The sequence below is a fragment of the Hypomesus nipponensis genome, chromosome 13 (assembly GCF_054491055.1).
Source record: "Hypomesus nipponensis isolate SF chromosome 13, ASM5449105v1, whole genome shotgun sequence".
NCBI lineage: Eukaryota > Metazoa > Chordata > Actinopteri > Osmeriformes > Osmeridae > Hypomesus > Hypomesus nipponensis.
Window position 1 is genome coordinate 13,368,289 of NC_140373.1, and position 15,237 is coordinate 13,383,525.

General features: G+C 39.9%; 2 protein-coding genes across 2 annotated transcripts; one reads left to right on the forward strand and one right to left on the reverse strand.

Moving 5' to 3' along the window:
• Positions 1–298: 298 nt before the first annotated feature.
• LOC146260330 (uncharacterized) lies at positions 299–8,010 on the reverse strand. The gene is made up of 7 exons (XM_084669289.1): positions 7,109–8,010; positions 5,737–5,764; positions 5,498–5,647; positions 2,512–2,685; positions 739–816; positions 605–641; positions 299–503 (listed from the first exon to the last, which is right to left on the reverse strand). The coding sequence occupies exons 1-6, from the start codon at positions 7,988–7,990 to the stop codon at positions 613–615; spliced, it is 1,341 nt and encodes a 446-aa protein (XP_084525415.1). The 5' UTR covers positions 7,991–8,010; the 3' UTR covers positions 299–503; positions 605–612.
• A 1,977-nt stretch (positions 8,011–9,987) lies between these two features.
• ghrhr2 (growth hormone releasing hormone receptor 2) lies at positions 9,988–13,533 on the forward strand. Its single transcript, XM_084669290.1, has 12 exons — positions 9,988–10,056; positions 10,357–10,480; positions 10,637–10,744; positions 10,962–11,071; positions 11,357–11,454; positions 11,755–11,887; positions 12,130–12,283; positions 12,450–12,510; positions 12,727–12,793; positions 12,907–12,998; positions 13,154–13,283; positions 13,387–13,533. The coding sequence occupies exons 1-12, from the start codon at positions 10,003–10,005 to the stop codon at positions 13,531–13,533; spliced, it is 1,278 nt and encodes a 425-aa protein (XP_084525416.1). The 5' UTR covers positions 9,988–10,002.
• Positions 13,534–15,237: the final 1,704 nt, after the last annotated feature.

A 15,237-nucleotide genomic window follows, 5' to 3' on the forward strand; every position in this document is an offset into this window, starting at 1 on the left:
CCTCCTTACACTCAGCTTGGAACTTTGCCTGGAACAACATCTGCCACAGTTGTCTTGTTGAAGATTGGATTTGTCTCGGGTGGGAATTCACTGTCAGTGCCAGGTGCTACCGAGAGATCCTCATCAGACAAAGAACCAGGGCCAAGGTCTTAATCCAGACTAGGTCATAAAGTAAGGTAACAAAGACTCACTTGACAATCTGTATTTTGATTTAGAACCGGAATCACATCCCAGATCTTGCTGACAGGATTTGATAAGCAATATGGATACAGTGAGTCACTCAATGAATAACATAAAATCATACTCGGATGAATGTATATTTCAATTTTGTTTTTTCATTCATCAAAGTCAGATGCACAATACAAATGGGAATGGGTACATGGATAGGGTACAGAGAAAGAGCCAACTGGCTGGGATAGATGAGTTCCCCTTTTGTCTCACAGCTATGCATCAAGTTCCATTTCATCTCAATGTGGTTCAACAGTTTGGAGAGATCCACGTGTCTGTAAAAGTATAATCCTTCCTATTAGTTACAATAGAGTAAATGCATTTCGTTGATTAGACTGAATCACAATGTATAAACCTAGCCTCTTATAATACTTACATCACGGATCAACCAGCCATTACATAGTTGATAAATGCTGGAAATTAAAGAAAAGGGAAATTAGTGAGCTTGTGAGTGTGTAATTGACACTGGACACTAGATGGAGATGTTGCAGTGCCATCCCAGTTGCTTGCCTTCATAGTTGATGCAGCCATTGGTGTCCTCTTGACCTGCAAGCAGCTTGTCCACTTCGTCCTCTGACATCTTCTCCCCTGCATCATTAATAGTTAAACAAGTAAGCCAAAGCTGTCTGAACCTTTAAGGACATTGTAAGGACAAGTGTGGTTCTATATCAGGTTAGTGTGAGGTTTGTCTCAACTTAATTTGAAGAACAAGAATTGGAGAAAGGTAGCACCATAATAATTATGTCCATTTTACACTTATATGTTAATGAATATTTGCAGGTAGATTTCAAGCTATCATTAAGTTGTTGTTAATGATTCGTAGATACGTTTGTGAAAATCCTGTATAGAAAATCAAAGAAATTATGAAAGGGATTTTTGCAACATGGCACAAGTTTGACAGGCAGCCAAAAAAGATGCAAGAATTTCAAACCATCATGCCACGCAGGTTGTGAAACCATGGTGGCCTCCTTGTCAGCTTTCAGCCAGCACCTTCTATCCCCACTGTATAAGACAGACTTTCTCCTGCAGCTGAGATAGTTCGCTGACACTGGCTAACGGGGCCACGAGCACACACACACACACACACTTGCGCATTCAGTTAATGACACACGTACAGAGTTATGTCATTTGTTATTTGAATGTTACAAACTGACTGCTTTGGGGGGGGGGGGGGGGGGGGTCATTCAGAACACCCTCAGCCAGGTGTCTTTGTGAAGGCAGATGGCACATGTACAGGTTATAGAATTCTACTTTAAAACCTAAGGGTTGTGAGAGCAATAGGAGGACGCTCGTGCATCAATAACCAGAATTGAAAATGTTGAATGGGTCAGCTGGAGTTTGTGCTAAATACATGTGTCCATTACATAAGATACGCCTAGACTCTGGTGCTTAAGCAGAACGCAGTAATCAGCAACTGAGTGCCTGAGGCAATCTGGGCTAAATGCAGCCTTTCTAACACTCGTTAACGACTCAATAATTGACTACACTCCTCACCTCTAGGCTCCATTGGGGTTGTGTAACCTAGTGTACATTTTGTGTGACAGAATATTAACATAACAACATAGTCTTGTGTATTTATCTTGTCAAATTTCCTCAACTAGAGAGTAAATATGTCGACGTTTTGGTTGAGGACACATTAAAGTGATCAATGTTACTTTTGGGTCAGATAGCCAGTCAGTTCCAGGAAGTTGTGGGTTTTACCACACCTGTGCTTATTCTAGTTCCAGAGTTGAAAGACCTCAGTAAGAATTGAGGCGGTGATTAATTCCAAAGAACTTAAGAACTTGCAATCCAATTTACAGTGCTTTCACTGTCTTGCCACCTGGCTCTCTGCCACGTTTTCAGAGCATCTAAGGCTTCAGCCATTCCCTGTGTCTTGCTTGGCACACTACCATTCTAGTCTGTCAGACAAAGATTTGGTCTGTCCCAATATAGTACATAATATCTGGTACAGTTTGCCAAAAGTGGCAGGATTACTGCTTATGTCCTACATAGCCTTTCCCAGCATGCATGCCTGCATACTTTTACAGTTGTTATGAACCACAACTCTATCATAAATCAAATGTATAGTACAATATTTTAACATCTGATACTATGTAGGATGTAGGAATGTGTAGGGTAGGGTGTAGCTCAGTGGTTTGAGCACTTGACAGCACGTCAAGGGATTACCGGTTAAAATCGCGCCTGTGCTGTTTGTCGCTTATAATAAAAGCTTCTGCAAAATGATTACATGGTTGTTATTATTTTACCGTGTCCATGTTCAAACAGTTGCAGAACCCTCACCTAATGTGGCTAGTACGTGACGGAGCTCAGCTCCCATGACGGTGCCATTTCCATCCTTGTCAAAGACACGTAAGCCCTCCACAAAATCCTCTGTTGTGCCCCTGTCTGTAACCTTGGACACCTGCTGGAACATGGGCAAGAAGGAGTCGAAGTCCACCAGTTGGCTGTTCATCTCTGTAAATATAAGGAGAAAAGGTGTGTATAGGTAAATTATTTTACATGAGGACCTGGAAGAGCATCACCTTTAAAGATTCTCAATGTCTGATGATGTCCTATGATCCCAGATTTCAGATGTATTGCTTGTAAAAGTTTATTGGCCAAGTCTAAACACAATTACTTTTTGTAGACAATGTTAAACTGTCAAAGTTCTAGTCCCATAAAAGGCTTAAGGGAATAGTTCTAAAATGTACAGGTTATTCCAATATGTAATACCTTAAAGTGAAAGCTTCCACACTGCACCTCACTGTAGTGATAGAATACTGATACAAAAAAGTGTCACTCTGGAAATGTAGGTGCTTGCAGAACTTTGTATTCTAACATAGATATATGTAACATATTTTATTGTTGGTATTGTGCTGGTTTGAGTTTTTTCTTCACATAAATGCAAGCATGCAAGCTTATATAAAATAACATAATTTCATATAATGAAAATGTAGTGCTGAGCACTACATTTTCAGTTTATTCAGTGTTATTATAGCAACAGAACAATGCAACTGTATATTGTCACCATGACAATGATGGCAATATTGTGTTTATGTCCATGCATGGGCTTAGGTCTGAAAGGTTACATACTTACTGTGTGTAATCAGTATTAGAGGCACTAACAATTGCATGGTTGTGTGGTTAATGTAACTATAACAGATTATTCCTTTGAGACTATCTTGTCAGAGCCTTAGTACTGGCAAAGCAACTGTGAACTTATGATAGTCCAGCGATGTTTCCATAAACTCTGTCATCTGTTGTATTTAGAGGGTGCTAACATTTAACTGAGTAATACTTGGCTATCTTGTCACACCATTGTAAATCCCACATACGCCTTTGCCATGGAATTTCAGCTGCCTTGGCTAAGATGTAAGTCCAGTGGTAGCAAGGCACATTAATCCATTTTACTTTCACACTTACGTATCTCTTTGTGTTCTGTTGTGGCATGTCTACCCACAAATCACATGGATAAATACTTGATTTAGAGCCATGTTTAACATCTAAGCTTTGTTTGAAATGCTGCCATGTAAATCTAGGATTACTTTGAACAACACCTTGGTAGTCAGTTGTTAGCTCACAAATAACATCTCTGAGTCACAATGTTGATACAGGGCAACACATTTGGAAGGGAAGCTCAACTTGATGTGTAAAATATATGATCATTCAAAACCAAAAAGTTTTGCGTGTCGTTACGGTTAGTGAAAAGTAAAAAAGTTAATGTAATCACCCATCACAACTCTAATTTAACCGATACACAAACATAATTTGTCATTGTCTCAATTCCCAGTGCAACACTGTGCAAAATGTAAATACGAACAGAATCCAATGATTTTCAAATCTCAGAAACTGATGTGTCATCCACAATAGATCGTTGAAAGCCTATTTTAAAATGTAAACTTAGTAAATGTACCATTGTATTGAAAAAATACTGTAATTTTGTATTTGATGGCCGCAACACGCCTCAAAAAAGTTGGGACGGGGGCAATAAAAGAATGGAAAAAGTGTTACTAAAAATAAACAGTTGGAGGGACATTTGCAACTAACTAGGTTAATTGCAAAGAGGTCAGCAGCAGTTCCTCAACATAAAATTGCTAATACTTTTAATATCTCATCATCTACAGTACATAAATTAAACAATTAATGTGAGAATCTGGAGGAATCGGACAAGAAGGAAAATATATTATGCATGCCTGTGATCTTCAGGCACTCAGACGGCCCTGCATAAAAAACAGGCATGATTCTGTAATGGAAATCATTGCATGGGCTTAGAAACACCTCCAAAACTCACTGTCTGTGAACACAGTTTGACGTGCCATCCACAAATGCAGGTCAATGCTCTATCATACAAAGAAGAACCCACACGTGAACTCACACGTGAACATGATCCAGAAACACTGCCATCTTCTCTGGGCTAAAGCTCATTTAAAATAGACTGAGGCAAAGTGGGAAAACTGTTCTGTGGTCAGACAAATTGAAATGTGAAATGATTTTTGGAAACCTTGGACTCTGCGTCCTCAGACTAAAGAGGAGAGGGACCAACCGGCTTGTTATCAGCGCTCAGTTCAAAAGCCTGCATTTCTGATGGTGTGGGGGTGCATTAGTGCCAATAGAATGGTCAACTTGCAAATCTGGAAAGGCAACATCAATGCTAAAAGGTATTTACAGGTTTTAGAGCAATATTTGCTTGCATCCAGGCAACATATTTTTCAGGGAAGGCCTTGCATATTTTAGAAAGACAATGTTAAACCTCATCCTGCATCTGTTACAACTGCATGGCTTGAAGAGTCCGGGTGCTGAGCTGGCCTGCCTGCAGTCCAGACCTTCCACCAGTTAAAAACATTGGTGGATCATGAAACGAAAATTATGACAAAGAAGGACCCCAGGACCGTTGAGCAGCAAGAATCCTATATCAGACCTGAAAGTGAGAACATTCCTCTCCCAAAACTCCAGAAACTGGTCTCCTCAGTTCCCAGACAGATACAGACTGTTGTTAAAATAAGAGGGGAGGCTACACAGTGGTGAACTTGGCCTTGTCACAAATTTTTTGAGACGTGTTGCTGTCATCAAATTCAAAATTATCTAATTTTTTCTTTACAATTGTACATTTCATCAGTTTCAACATTTGACATATTTTATATGTTCCATTGTGAATATCATAATGGGTTTATGAGATTTGTAAATCACTGTATTGAGTTTTTTATTTTATTTTACACGTGACACGTCGCAACTTTTTTGAAATTGGGGTTGTATAATACTTGATTCTTAAGACCAGTCATGGACATACCCTCTGGTTTTGGCTTCCCCAGTACATTCAGGATTTCAGCATTTGTTGGATTCTGGCCAAGGGCCCTCATCACATCTCCACACTGTGCATATGTGATCTTCATCTCCCCTGTAGGAGTCCTGTCAAACAGCGAGAAAGCCTCTTTGAGCTCTGTAGAAGGAAGGCACAAACAAAAATGGTTTAGAAAACACAATGTTTTTAACTATTGAGCTGAATGCATCCGGTTTAAGTGTGCCTACCTTCAACTTGATCAGGTGAAAAGTCAGTCTAAAACAGAACCAAAAAATGATAATTTAGATAAAACACGGATAAGGTTGAGATTTCAATAGTGCAAAAAACAGTAAACAAACCATGCCATGACCAGATGATGACATGTGGCCAAATAATGTTGCTACCAGCCACACCAAGATCAATTCTAAAACCATGTATATCAGAACCAAGAAATAACGGTGTTTATTTAGTATGTATTTGTTACTCAGACAACGATCTGTCTGGAACATAAGATTTCCAGAACACTGCCTCTGGTTTAAAGACCCCAACAGTAATGTTACACTTAAGATGTTATTTTTCTACGCTGTACTATGTAATATTGCGCTTGAGATATTATTGTTGCACTGTGTACGGTAGATAAGATGTGGTTATTTTGTACAGTTCCTGGTAAACACAAACTGGTCATTGACCAACCACCAAAAAACTTGTAGATTTTCTGATCCTTGATTTTGTGCTGTACTTCACTTTCGAAGCATCTGCTAAATGAAAAGAATGTAAATAATGAACTTCTGGCTCCATTCCCCTGAGAGATGTGGATGACCAGGCAGCACAACTCAGCCACACCCTTGTTCTATTCTCGGCAATGGACTTCTGTGCGCCTGCACCTATGGATAGTGTAAGTCTGGATATTATCACCAGCCCTGCCCATGATGAGAAAATGGGAACTATTTTAAGAACAATAGGAATGCAAGCTGCACATGGGGAACTTGTACTGTACAGTAAGTTACTGTACAAACCAGAAGCACAGATTAGCTTCATCTACAGGACAAAATGTCCAGTAACAACATCCCTCAATGGCAAAAATAAAATAAAAAGACACTGAAAAGTAATCTAATAAATAACATTGAAATGTAATAAATGGAGACAGATATATTGTTGTATATATCAATTCATACATGTAATCTTAACTATGAACAGATCCTTTTGGATAATATATTTTAATGTATTTATTCACACATCTGTTTTTTTCAGTTGTCAGTGGTTTACTAATTAATCTCTCAAATTTTCAAAGAAGGGTTCCTGGTGAGTAGTCTACTTTAGGTATAGAAACTTTTCTTTACTGAAAGATTTTCATCCAATGTTACAGCTGCTGCTAATCTCTTAAGCACTGCGGTATTGTCAATATGGTCAAAAAAGAACCTGTATGTTTTTTTTCCCTTCAAAATACAACTCTTTTAGCACTCCTACTTGGCAGGCTTTATAAGATATTAATAGAGTGAGTATTTGAGTTTTCAAAAGCATACCCACAGTATCTGCTGTTACAGTGCTATATTTGTCCCAAAAATGCCTAAAACCTTTCCTGGTTCCGAAAAAAGGAACAGTGGTGATATATGAACTCACCTGTACTATGACCCTCTTAGGAACAACTTTAGGTTCCTTTGCTGGCTCCGGATCTGGGGCAGAGGCAGCAGAGGCAGTCTCAGCTGCAGGAGCTGGAATGGTAGGGGGAGCAGGAGATGCTGCTTTAGGAGGAGCAGGAGAAGCTGCTTTAGGAGGAGCAGGAGATGCTGCTTTACGAGGAGCAGGAGATGCAGCTTTAGGAGGAGCAGGAGATGCTGCTTTAGGAGGAGCAGGAGAAGCTGCTTTAGGAGGAGCAGGAGATGCTGCTTTAGGAGGAGCAGGAGATGCAGCTTTAGGAGGAGCAGGAGATGCTGCTTTAGGAGGAGCAGGAGATGCTGCTTTAGAGGGGACCTTGGCTGAGCTTGCAGGTCCTTTGGGTGGAGCTTTGGTAGGAGCGGCAGGTCCTTTTCCAGGTGTTTTTGGCTGTGGCGGGGCTTTGGTGGGAGCAGCGGGACCTTTCCCAACAGCTACGGCTGGAGCAGGTGCAGGAGTGTCCGGGGCAGCTGCCGGAGGGGCTGGGGCTTCAGGGGCCGGAGCAGGGGCAGGGTCTGAGGCTGGAGCCTCTGGGGCTGGTGCAGGAGAGGCAGGAGGAGGGACCGGGGCTTCAGGAGCAGGATCAGTAGCTGTGGTAGGAGCTGGATCAGGGACAACCAGAGTCTCTTCAACAGGAACAGAATCTGGTGCAGGGGCAGATGCTGGGGCTTCTTCTGGGATGGGGGCAGATACTGCAGCTTCATCTGGGGATACTGGAGGATCTTCTGGGGCGGGGGTAATCACTGGAGCTTCCTCTGGAGCAGGAGCTGACTCAGAGACAGCGGCAGAAGCTAAAGAAGAAGCTGGTGCTGCATCTTCAAGAATGGGTTCTGGCTCATTGGGTGGCATGACTGTTTTGACGAAAACAAACAACGCTCCTTAGAACTATCTTGGCAAGCGATTGAGCCTGTGCTGTCAAACATATTTGGGGGGGACAACCCCTGATGTTAAATACCCTGCCCTGCCCACGCCGTAGGCCATACCCCCAATTACTCACCATTCTATAAAAGGCAAGAATGGTGAATTCCCATGGCTACTTTAAAATGTTAACCCTCTTTGCCCATGCCTTTATTGTTCAGCCCAGCAACCGTTTTGTACTCATTTTTTATCAGCTGCTCCGCTCCATCTTTTTCTACCCACCAAATACACACTGTAAAGCATATTTGTCCCCTGACATTGTAAAGATAGCAGACGACAGAGCTTTAGGATGGTGTGTGCTTAAGGGGTGGGGGGATGTGTTTGTTGGTGTGTGTGTGTGTGTGTGTTTGTGTGTATAGCGGGGGTAGGGTGTTATGAGTGTTGTGTGGTGTGTGTGTGTGTCCATGTGTATCCATGTGGGCGGGATGTAAACAATAGGGTCCTCATTCCAGAAGTGTGGGGATAAGAGGTTGATTCTTATTATAGATGCACATGTTGTGGCCAGACCCCCCTTTCAATAAACATTCACCCCTCACTTTAACATGAACACACACACACACGTGCACACATGCACACACACGCACACACATACTCCCTCCTGAGGAATGAGATCATATCTGATGCCCAACTCCTACCCCCCAACATGCCATTGTACCCTGGGGCCAGACGGAGGGAACATACAGGGAACATACAGTACTGTTCAGCGCTCTGGGCCATCTATGATCCATGGATGTGGTTTGGACAGAGCTAAGTTTGGATAACAAACTAGAACACCAGATAGGGTGGAGTCCTTGTAGAAGGCTGAGCATATTGCGTGGTGGACTGGAGTCAAATCATAGGCATCCTCCTTGTAGGTGCAGTTGGACAGGTGTGCAATGGTTCTTTTGAATTCACTTTACCAATATTATAAAAAGAAACACTGCACTATGTAATTAATGGATTAATTATCTTAACTAAGATAACAAAATTCTTATTTGAACATATTCTGTCACGATTGATAAGTCATTCATCAAAGGAAGTTTACAACTTTTCTAGTTATAAAACGAATAGCAGTGCTCCTACAATTTCTATGACTTTTGCACCCTCTCATTTTGTCATTTTCTTTCTCTTGATAATATTCAGCATCTTTAATATTTGATGATCACTAGCCAAGGGAAGGCACGGCAACACAGAGATGGATTCTCTTCTCGCTGCCCTGTGCTTGTCATGGTAGAGACAGTCCACTGGGAAGGAGACCTTTTTGAAATATGCATAAGAGAACCATTGTCCATCTGCTTTCTCAGCTCAAACTGAAGTGACACAATGTACACTACAACACACTTTACAAAACATGTTTGATAATAAGTTTGTGGCATGCATCCATTTTACTATACACTGTCTGTTGTTCTAAAGATCTTTTCTTGTCCATCTGCTGATGTTTTGCGAAGGTGGATGCATCTGCATACCTCACAGGTAATGGAAGTCTTTTATATGCAGTGTAAGTTCAGTCATCCCTTTAATGGAATTGTTGAGTGCTGCAAAAAAAGTCCCATTGTGCAATCTTGAGTGGAGTAGGAGAGACAAACAAGCAAAGGTGGCTGCAGGGGAATTCACAAGACAGGTGATCTTTGTTTAGCTTTATTTGTATTTTTTGATAATATCAGCAGTTTTTAGATTATATCTTAACAGCTTTGGAGGGGTGTCTTATGCGACATTGGAATTCGTAATGAACCGGTGAAGGAATACATTTTAAAGTCAACTTGGTTGGACACTGAGAGGTGAACGTTTTATGGAAACTTAAAACTAGGCTACACCAACTGGGAGGTTACCCTGAACTTGTAATCGTTTGTTGATAGAAGACGAAGCAATCATGAAGCTCACAAGACAAGACACTGAAGAGCGACAGGATAGCATGAATATTGGCTGACAGTTTATGCATTCTGGCATTCAAAACAAAGATAAATATGGAAGTCAAGTTTGTTGTAGCTGTTTTTGTCTTAGTTTGTGCAGCCAAGGTGGTAAGTTGTATTTTATTTCATAATGACTATATGAAGGCACAATGTGCATTCTTTTTTATCGAGGATTGACTAACTCAACAACTTGATTTGATCGTTTCCAATTTGTTTATATTGTATAATATCCTACAGTATCACATCTGTTGTCTGTTTTGGAATATTTTGCTGATATTTTTATACAAGACAATTGGCCTTAAAATGCATTATAATTATTAAATGATATTAAATGATGGATTAGCAGGTACATGAATGTATACATGAATTTAAACATGAATTACACAAATCTATCCAATTGTCCACCAGGTGCAGACCACACATGCTGAATGTTTTATCGTCATTCATTTGCTGGAGCAAGAGGAAGAATGCAAACTGAAAAATAAAACCACCAATGCTGTGTTATCCGCAACAGCCCACAATAAGACTGCAGGTGGTGTGGCTTCAGGGTCATTTTTAGCGTCTCAAACATTTGAAGTTTCTTCGTAGTGTTACGTGGTCTGCCACAGAGCCAACTTTGCTTTACTTCAGGGTTGACAGAAAAATTCATTCATCATTTGCAATGCTTGAATTTTGTCCTAAACGTTAGGCTGTGCGGTGGAGTGGGATGGTGTAAGCTGTTGGCCTGCAGCTCTGATAGGGGAGAGTGTCTCTGTCACATGCCCTCTCCCACTGTTAAAACCTGATTCTCCAACAGGTAAACAAGGCTTGTAAATAATATTATGTGCTTTAACAGGAATGTTGTTTTGTTTATTTCTCTAACTCTTTACAACATTACAAAAATTGCGTCAAAAAAACAGAAAGCCTTATAAGACAGTATGATTGAATTTTAAAGTAAAAAAGCTTCATTTAGACAATGAACACAGTGAAAACTAAGATTTGACACCATACCCTTAACAGCATTTTCCCTCCAGTTCTCATCACACGGAACTGCACTCTCCAAGGGTGGAGCCAGCCGAGCCTGCCGTACTTCACAGCCTGTTACCCTGAGGATGGTAATGAGGAGGAACACACAGGGGATGAGGTAGAGAAGAATTCACACATATAACCTACATATTTTATTACATTTTAAAATGGCAATAAACATTTCATAAAGTGCATAGCAAGGAAAACGTTCTTTCATGAAAACCAAAACGATTAACCAAAAGAACTGCAGATAAATGGTGACCAAGACCAAATAGCTACACACATTCTGTTTGTAGTTCCACAAGATGTCCTCCAGCATCAGCTATGTGTTATTTTATTTTATTTCCCTGTGATATAATTTTCATCCTGGGACATTTCACTGTTCTTTTTTTCTTTTTTAAAGCAAAATTACTTTGCTACTGTAAAGCTGATCTATACCATTGGATATGGGGTATCTCTGGCCTCTCTCTTCATGGCCATTCTGGTCTTCTGCATCTTCAGGTGAATAAAATAACATACAATTTATTGTACATTCACTATACAATACCTTATATACAAGTGTGTTACACTTCATGTAAACCAATACATTTACATGTATTACTGTTGTGATTATTTCAAACCACTGTACTGTCATGATTCAGATTAAGGTGGCTGGCTGCTGCATTTAAAGTACAAACTTAAAAAAAACCCCAGTGAGAATGACTTGTGCAAGTGTGGTAGGTGTAAGATGGTGTAAGATGACTGCATATAATCAGTGTACCAGTATCATGGTTTTCTGATCATTACACCTGATTCCTACAGGAAGTTACTGTGCACGAGGACCTATATCCACCTCAACCTCTTCTCCACCTTCATCCTGCGAGGCGTTGCCGTGTTTGTCAAAGATGCTGTCCTGTTTGCAGATGAGAACATGAACCACTGCACTGTCTCAACGGTACAGGACCAAAATAATAATTTAACAAAGGAAGTAGGGGAGATAACAAACTTCTAATAGATTTGGCAGTGGACGTACTTATTCATTTTGTGCAGTTAACATTAAGGGAAAGTTTTTTATCATAACATGTGATAATGAGTACACTTAATTTCAGTACACTTTCTATTTTCACTATATTCCTTTGGTACCTCTAATCTGTTTCGGAGAACTCACCACGCTCTGGAATATTACCTGTCCATTAGGTGAAGTGTAAATCTGCAGTAACGTTCTTCCAGTACTGCGTCTTGGCCAATTTCTTCTGGTTGCTTGTGGAGGGCTTGTACCTCCAGACTCTGCTTATTTTCACATTTGCTCAGAAGAAGAAGCTCTTCTGGGTCTACACCGTCATAGGCTGGGGTATGGGTGTTGTGTTTTCTATATTTATTCATTTAGCAGCATTTGATGGAAAGTTTCCACAAAGGAGTTTTGAGTTATCTCCTTATTGGGGTTTACAGTGCAAGGAACAGTTTGCATATATAACTTTTTTTCCTCCTATGTATTCTAACCTAAATTCTTTTTTCAGGTACACCGTCCATAACTATTATAATTTGGGCCCTGCTGAAGAGTCAATTGGATAACCAGGGGTATGTGTTTAGTGGATATCTAACAAACTGTACAGCACTTAGTGACTTGACATGTTTGTAAACATGCATAAAACATTGCAGTATCCAGTGTAGTGATTTGGGTTTGAAACATTTGAAACATAAATTACATTGAAAAAGAAGGACGATGAGTGAGACGTGAGTGTCTTAAAGATTGAAAGTAAGTTTGTGAGTGTGATCTTTCCTGTGTTGACACAGGTGCTGGGATGACTTGGATAGCGCCCTCTGGTGGATTATTAAAACACCCATCCTTTTCTCTGTTTTTGTAAGCCCTGTACACCTTGTATTTCAGATAGCTTTTTACTAATCGTACTTGACAACAGCTAAATCAAGAAAAGAAAATAACTAATTTCTGTGTTTTCAATTTGTGGTATGTAGGTGAACTTTGTGGTGTTCATAAATATCAGTAGAATCATTATTCAGAAGACAAAGGCTACTAAGTCCAATGGAACTGAGAAGCCACCGTATAAGTAAGATTACCATCTAGGTGCAAAGATTGGGGGAATGGATGAATGAATGAAATCAATTCTACTTTCAGGAAGTCTAGTAAATCGAATTTCTTTCTATTGAAGTTCTGCTTAATCTTCTCACTCCATCTTGTTCTCCTTGTTGCTGCCCTCTGCAGGAGGTTGGCACGATCTACCCTGCTGCTCATCCCTCTGTTCGGGGTACACTACATTGTCTTTGCCCTCTTCCCTGAGCACATTGGCGTTGGTCCTCGACTCTACTTGGAACTTGTCTTGGGCTCTTTCCAGGTGCAGTAATTTTCCAAGACTGGAACTTCAAAAAGTATACTGAATGCTATGTGTACAGTGACATTAATGTGAGCTAAAATGTGTTTTTTTTCCTAATTTTCAGGGATTTATAGTTGCATTGTTGTACTGCTTTCTAAATGCAGAAGTAAGATACGAGGTACAAAAAGAAATTCGAAAGGTAATGAAAGGATGTTGGTCTCAGGAAGAAAACAATGCCTTTAATCTGGCAACTCAGGACTATGTAGCGTAGAAGAAATCTAGATTAAGGGAAGGTCCTCTCAACTTGTTCATAATACTAAAAAGATATTACATCTTCAATGGATGCACATAATGTCACCTTAACAGATACACAAAGTTCACCTTCATGTGTAAGCTTACTTGACATTGGATTAACTGTATATTTACAATTGTTTACATGTAAATTACTTCAGAACATTCTATAGATCAGTAAATTGTAAGGTTTTAGTTAATGTGGCTTCCAACCATGACAAGTTTTCTGATGTAAAACCCACTTTGACACATTGTAAAAAGTGTCCTGATTAGTGTGATTTTTGTGTGTTATAATTACTGTAAATATGCCATGTTTTTCATTTTGACCAGAGGATGGCACTAGTACGTCCCTAAAGTGAAGTTAGTGTTTTTTTAACACCTTAATTTTTCAAACGTTTTTTTGTTTTTCTTTTTTATTCTTCAGCTGTTCAACCGACTGTTATACTAAATAAAACACTTTTGAAACATCATTTGAAAATCGCACTAGTGTAATGCCTCATGTAACTCGTCATTGGGATCAGATTTAACTCTTTCATATGAGCCTTGTCACTGTTAAAAAAATCTAACTTTAGTCTTAAAGGTCCAATCACACCACACTTCAGTTCATCCCTTCCCAGAAGCAACTGGTGATTCCGCGACAGTGGGCTACAGCAACGTTATCAGAGAGAACGAGCGCAGGGATTAGGTTTCTGCTCAGCTGTTTTATCTAGATCAACACAAGATAAGACGGTAGAACAGAGTGTGAAGAAAATGGGTATATGGTGGCTGGAGTGGCATTTTTGGGTGTAATTGAAAAGGCGACATTTTGTTGGTGATGGTCTATAGTTAAAAGCCCACTGCTTCCCTCAGGCATTATCATAGGACGAAGAAAGGTGAAAACAGCTGCAGTTGAAATGGCATCAAATGTAGCTTAATATTACTTCTCATAAACAACTTAAAAGTTATGCTACGAAGATTGGGATTAATAAATGTTTATCGATTAAATGTGACACGAGACTGTAAAATATATACTTCACCATGAGAAATTTTTGAAATTTGCGCTAAAGGCACAGTTTGTTCCAAAAAGCATACGACATAGGCAAACGTTTGTAATCCCAGACATCATATATTACGCACCTTAGAGCCAAATATAGCATTTAAATGGTTAGGATTCCGCGCTCAATCGAATTGTAGCCTCAGAGAAAGGACGGGCGCAATGTTTTCTCCTCTTTCGCTGATCCTAAAGCGTTTTCTCACCTGTCAGTTCATGCGCAATGAACTGACTGGTTTCAATTGGTGTCCTATTGTGGAGACACGTGCGCCCCACAGTTAATTTCATAATTTGGGATGCTTTATTGCATATTTTCTTTCACAAGTTGGTAGGTCGGTGACATGTTCGTTTTACTACAAGCTGTACATTTGATAAATTATCTTATATCCTATACATGCAGGCATAGCTTACAACTATGTAAAGTTATATGGACATAAATGACTGTATATTAGCCTTAAAAATGCATCAAATAAAATGTTGAAGAGAGTAATGCAAAACAAATTGGTCTGCATTACAAACTTAACAGCCAATAGGCGACGTGCAGAGCGAACCAGCTGGGAATCCGTGCAGGGCTAACTTCTACATTTCGTGTAGGTCGGCAATTTTCAAGCAATAACTTTCATTGAAAACCACTTTTCTTAAGCAGAACATTTC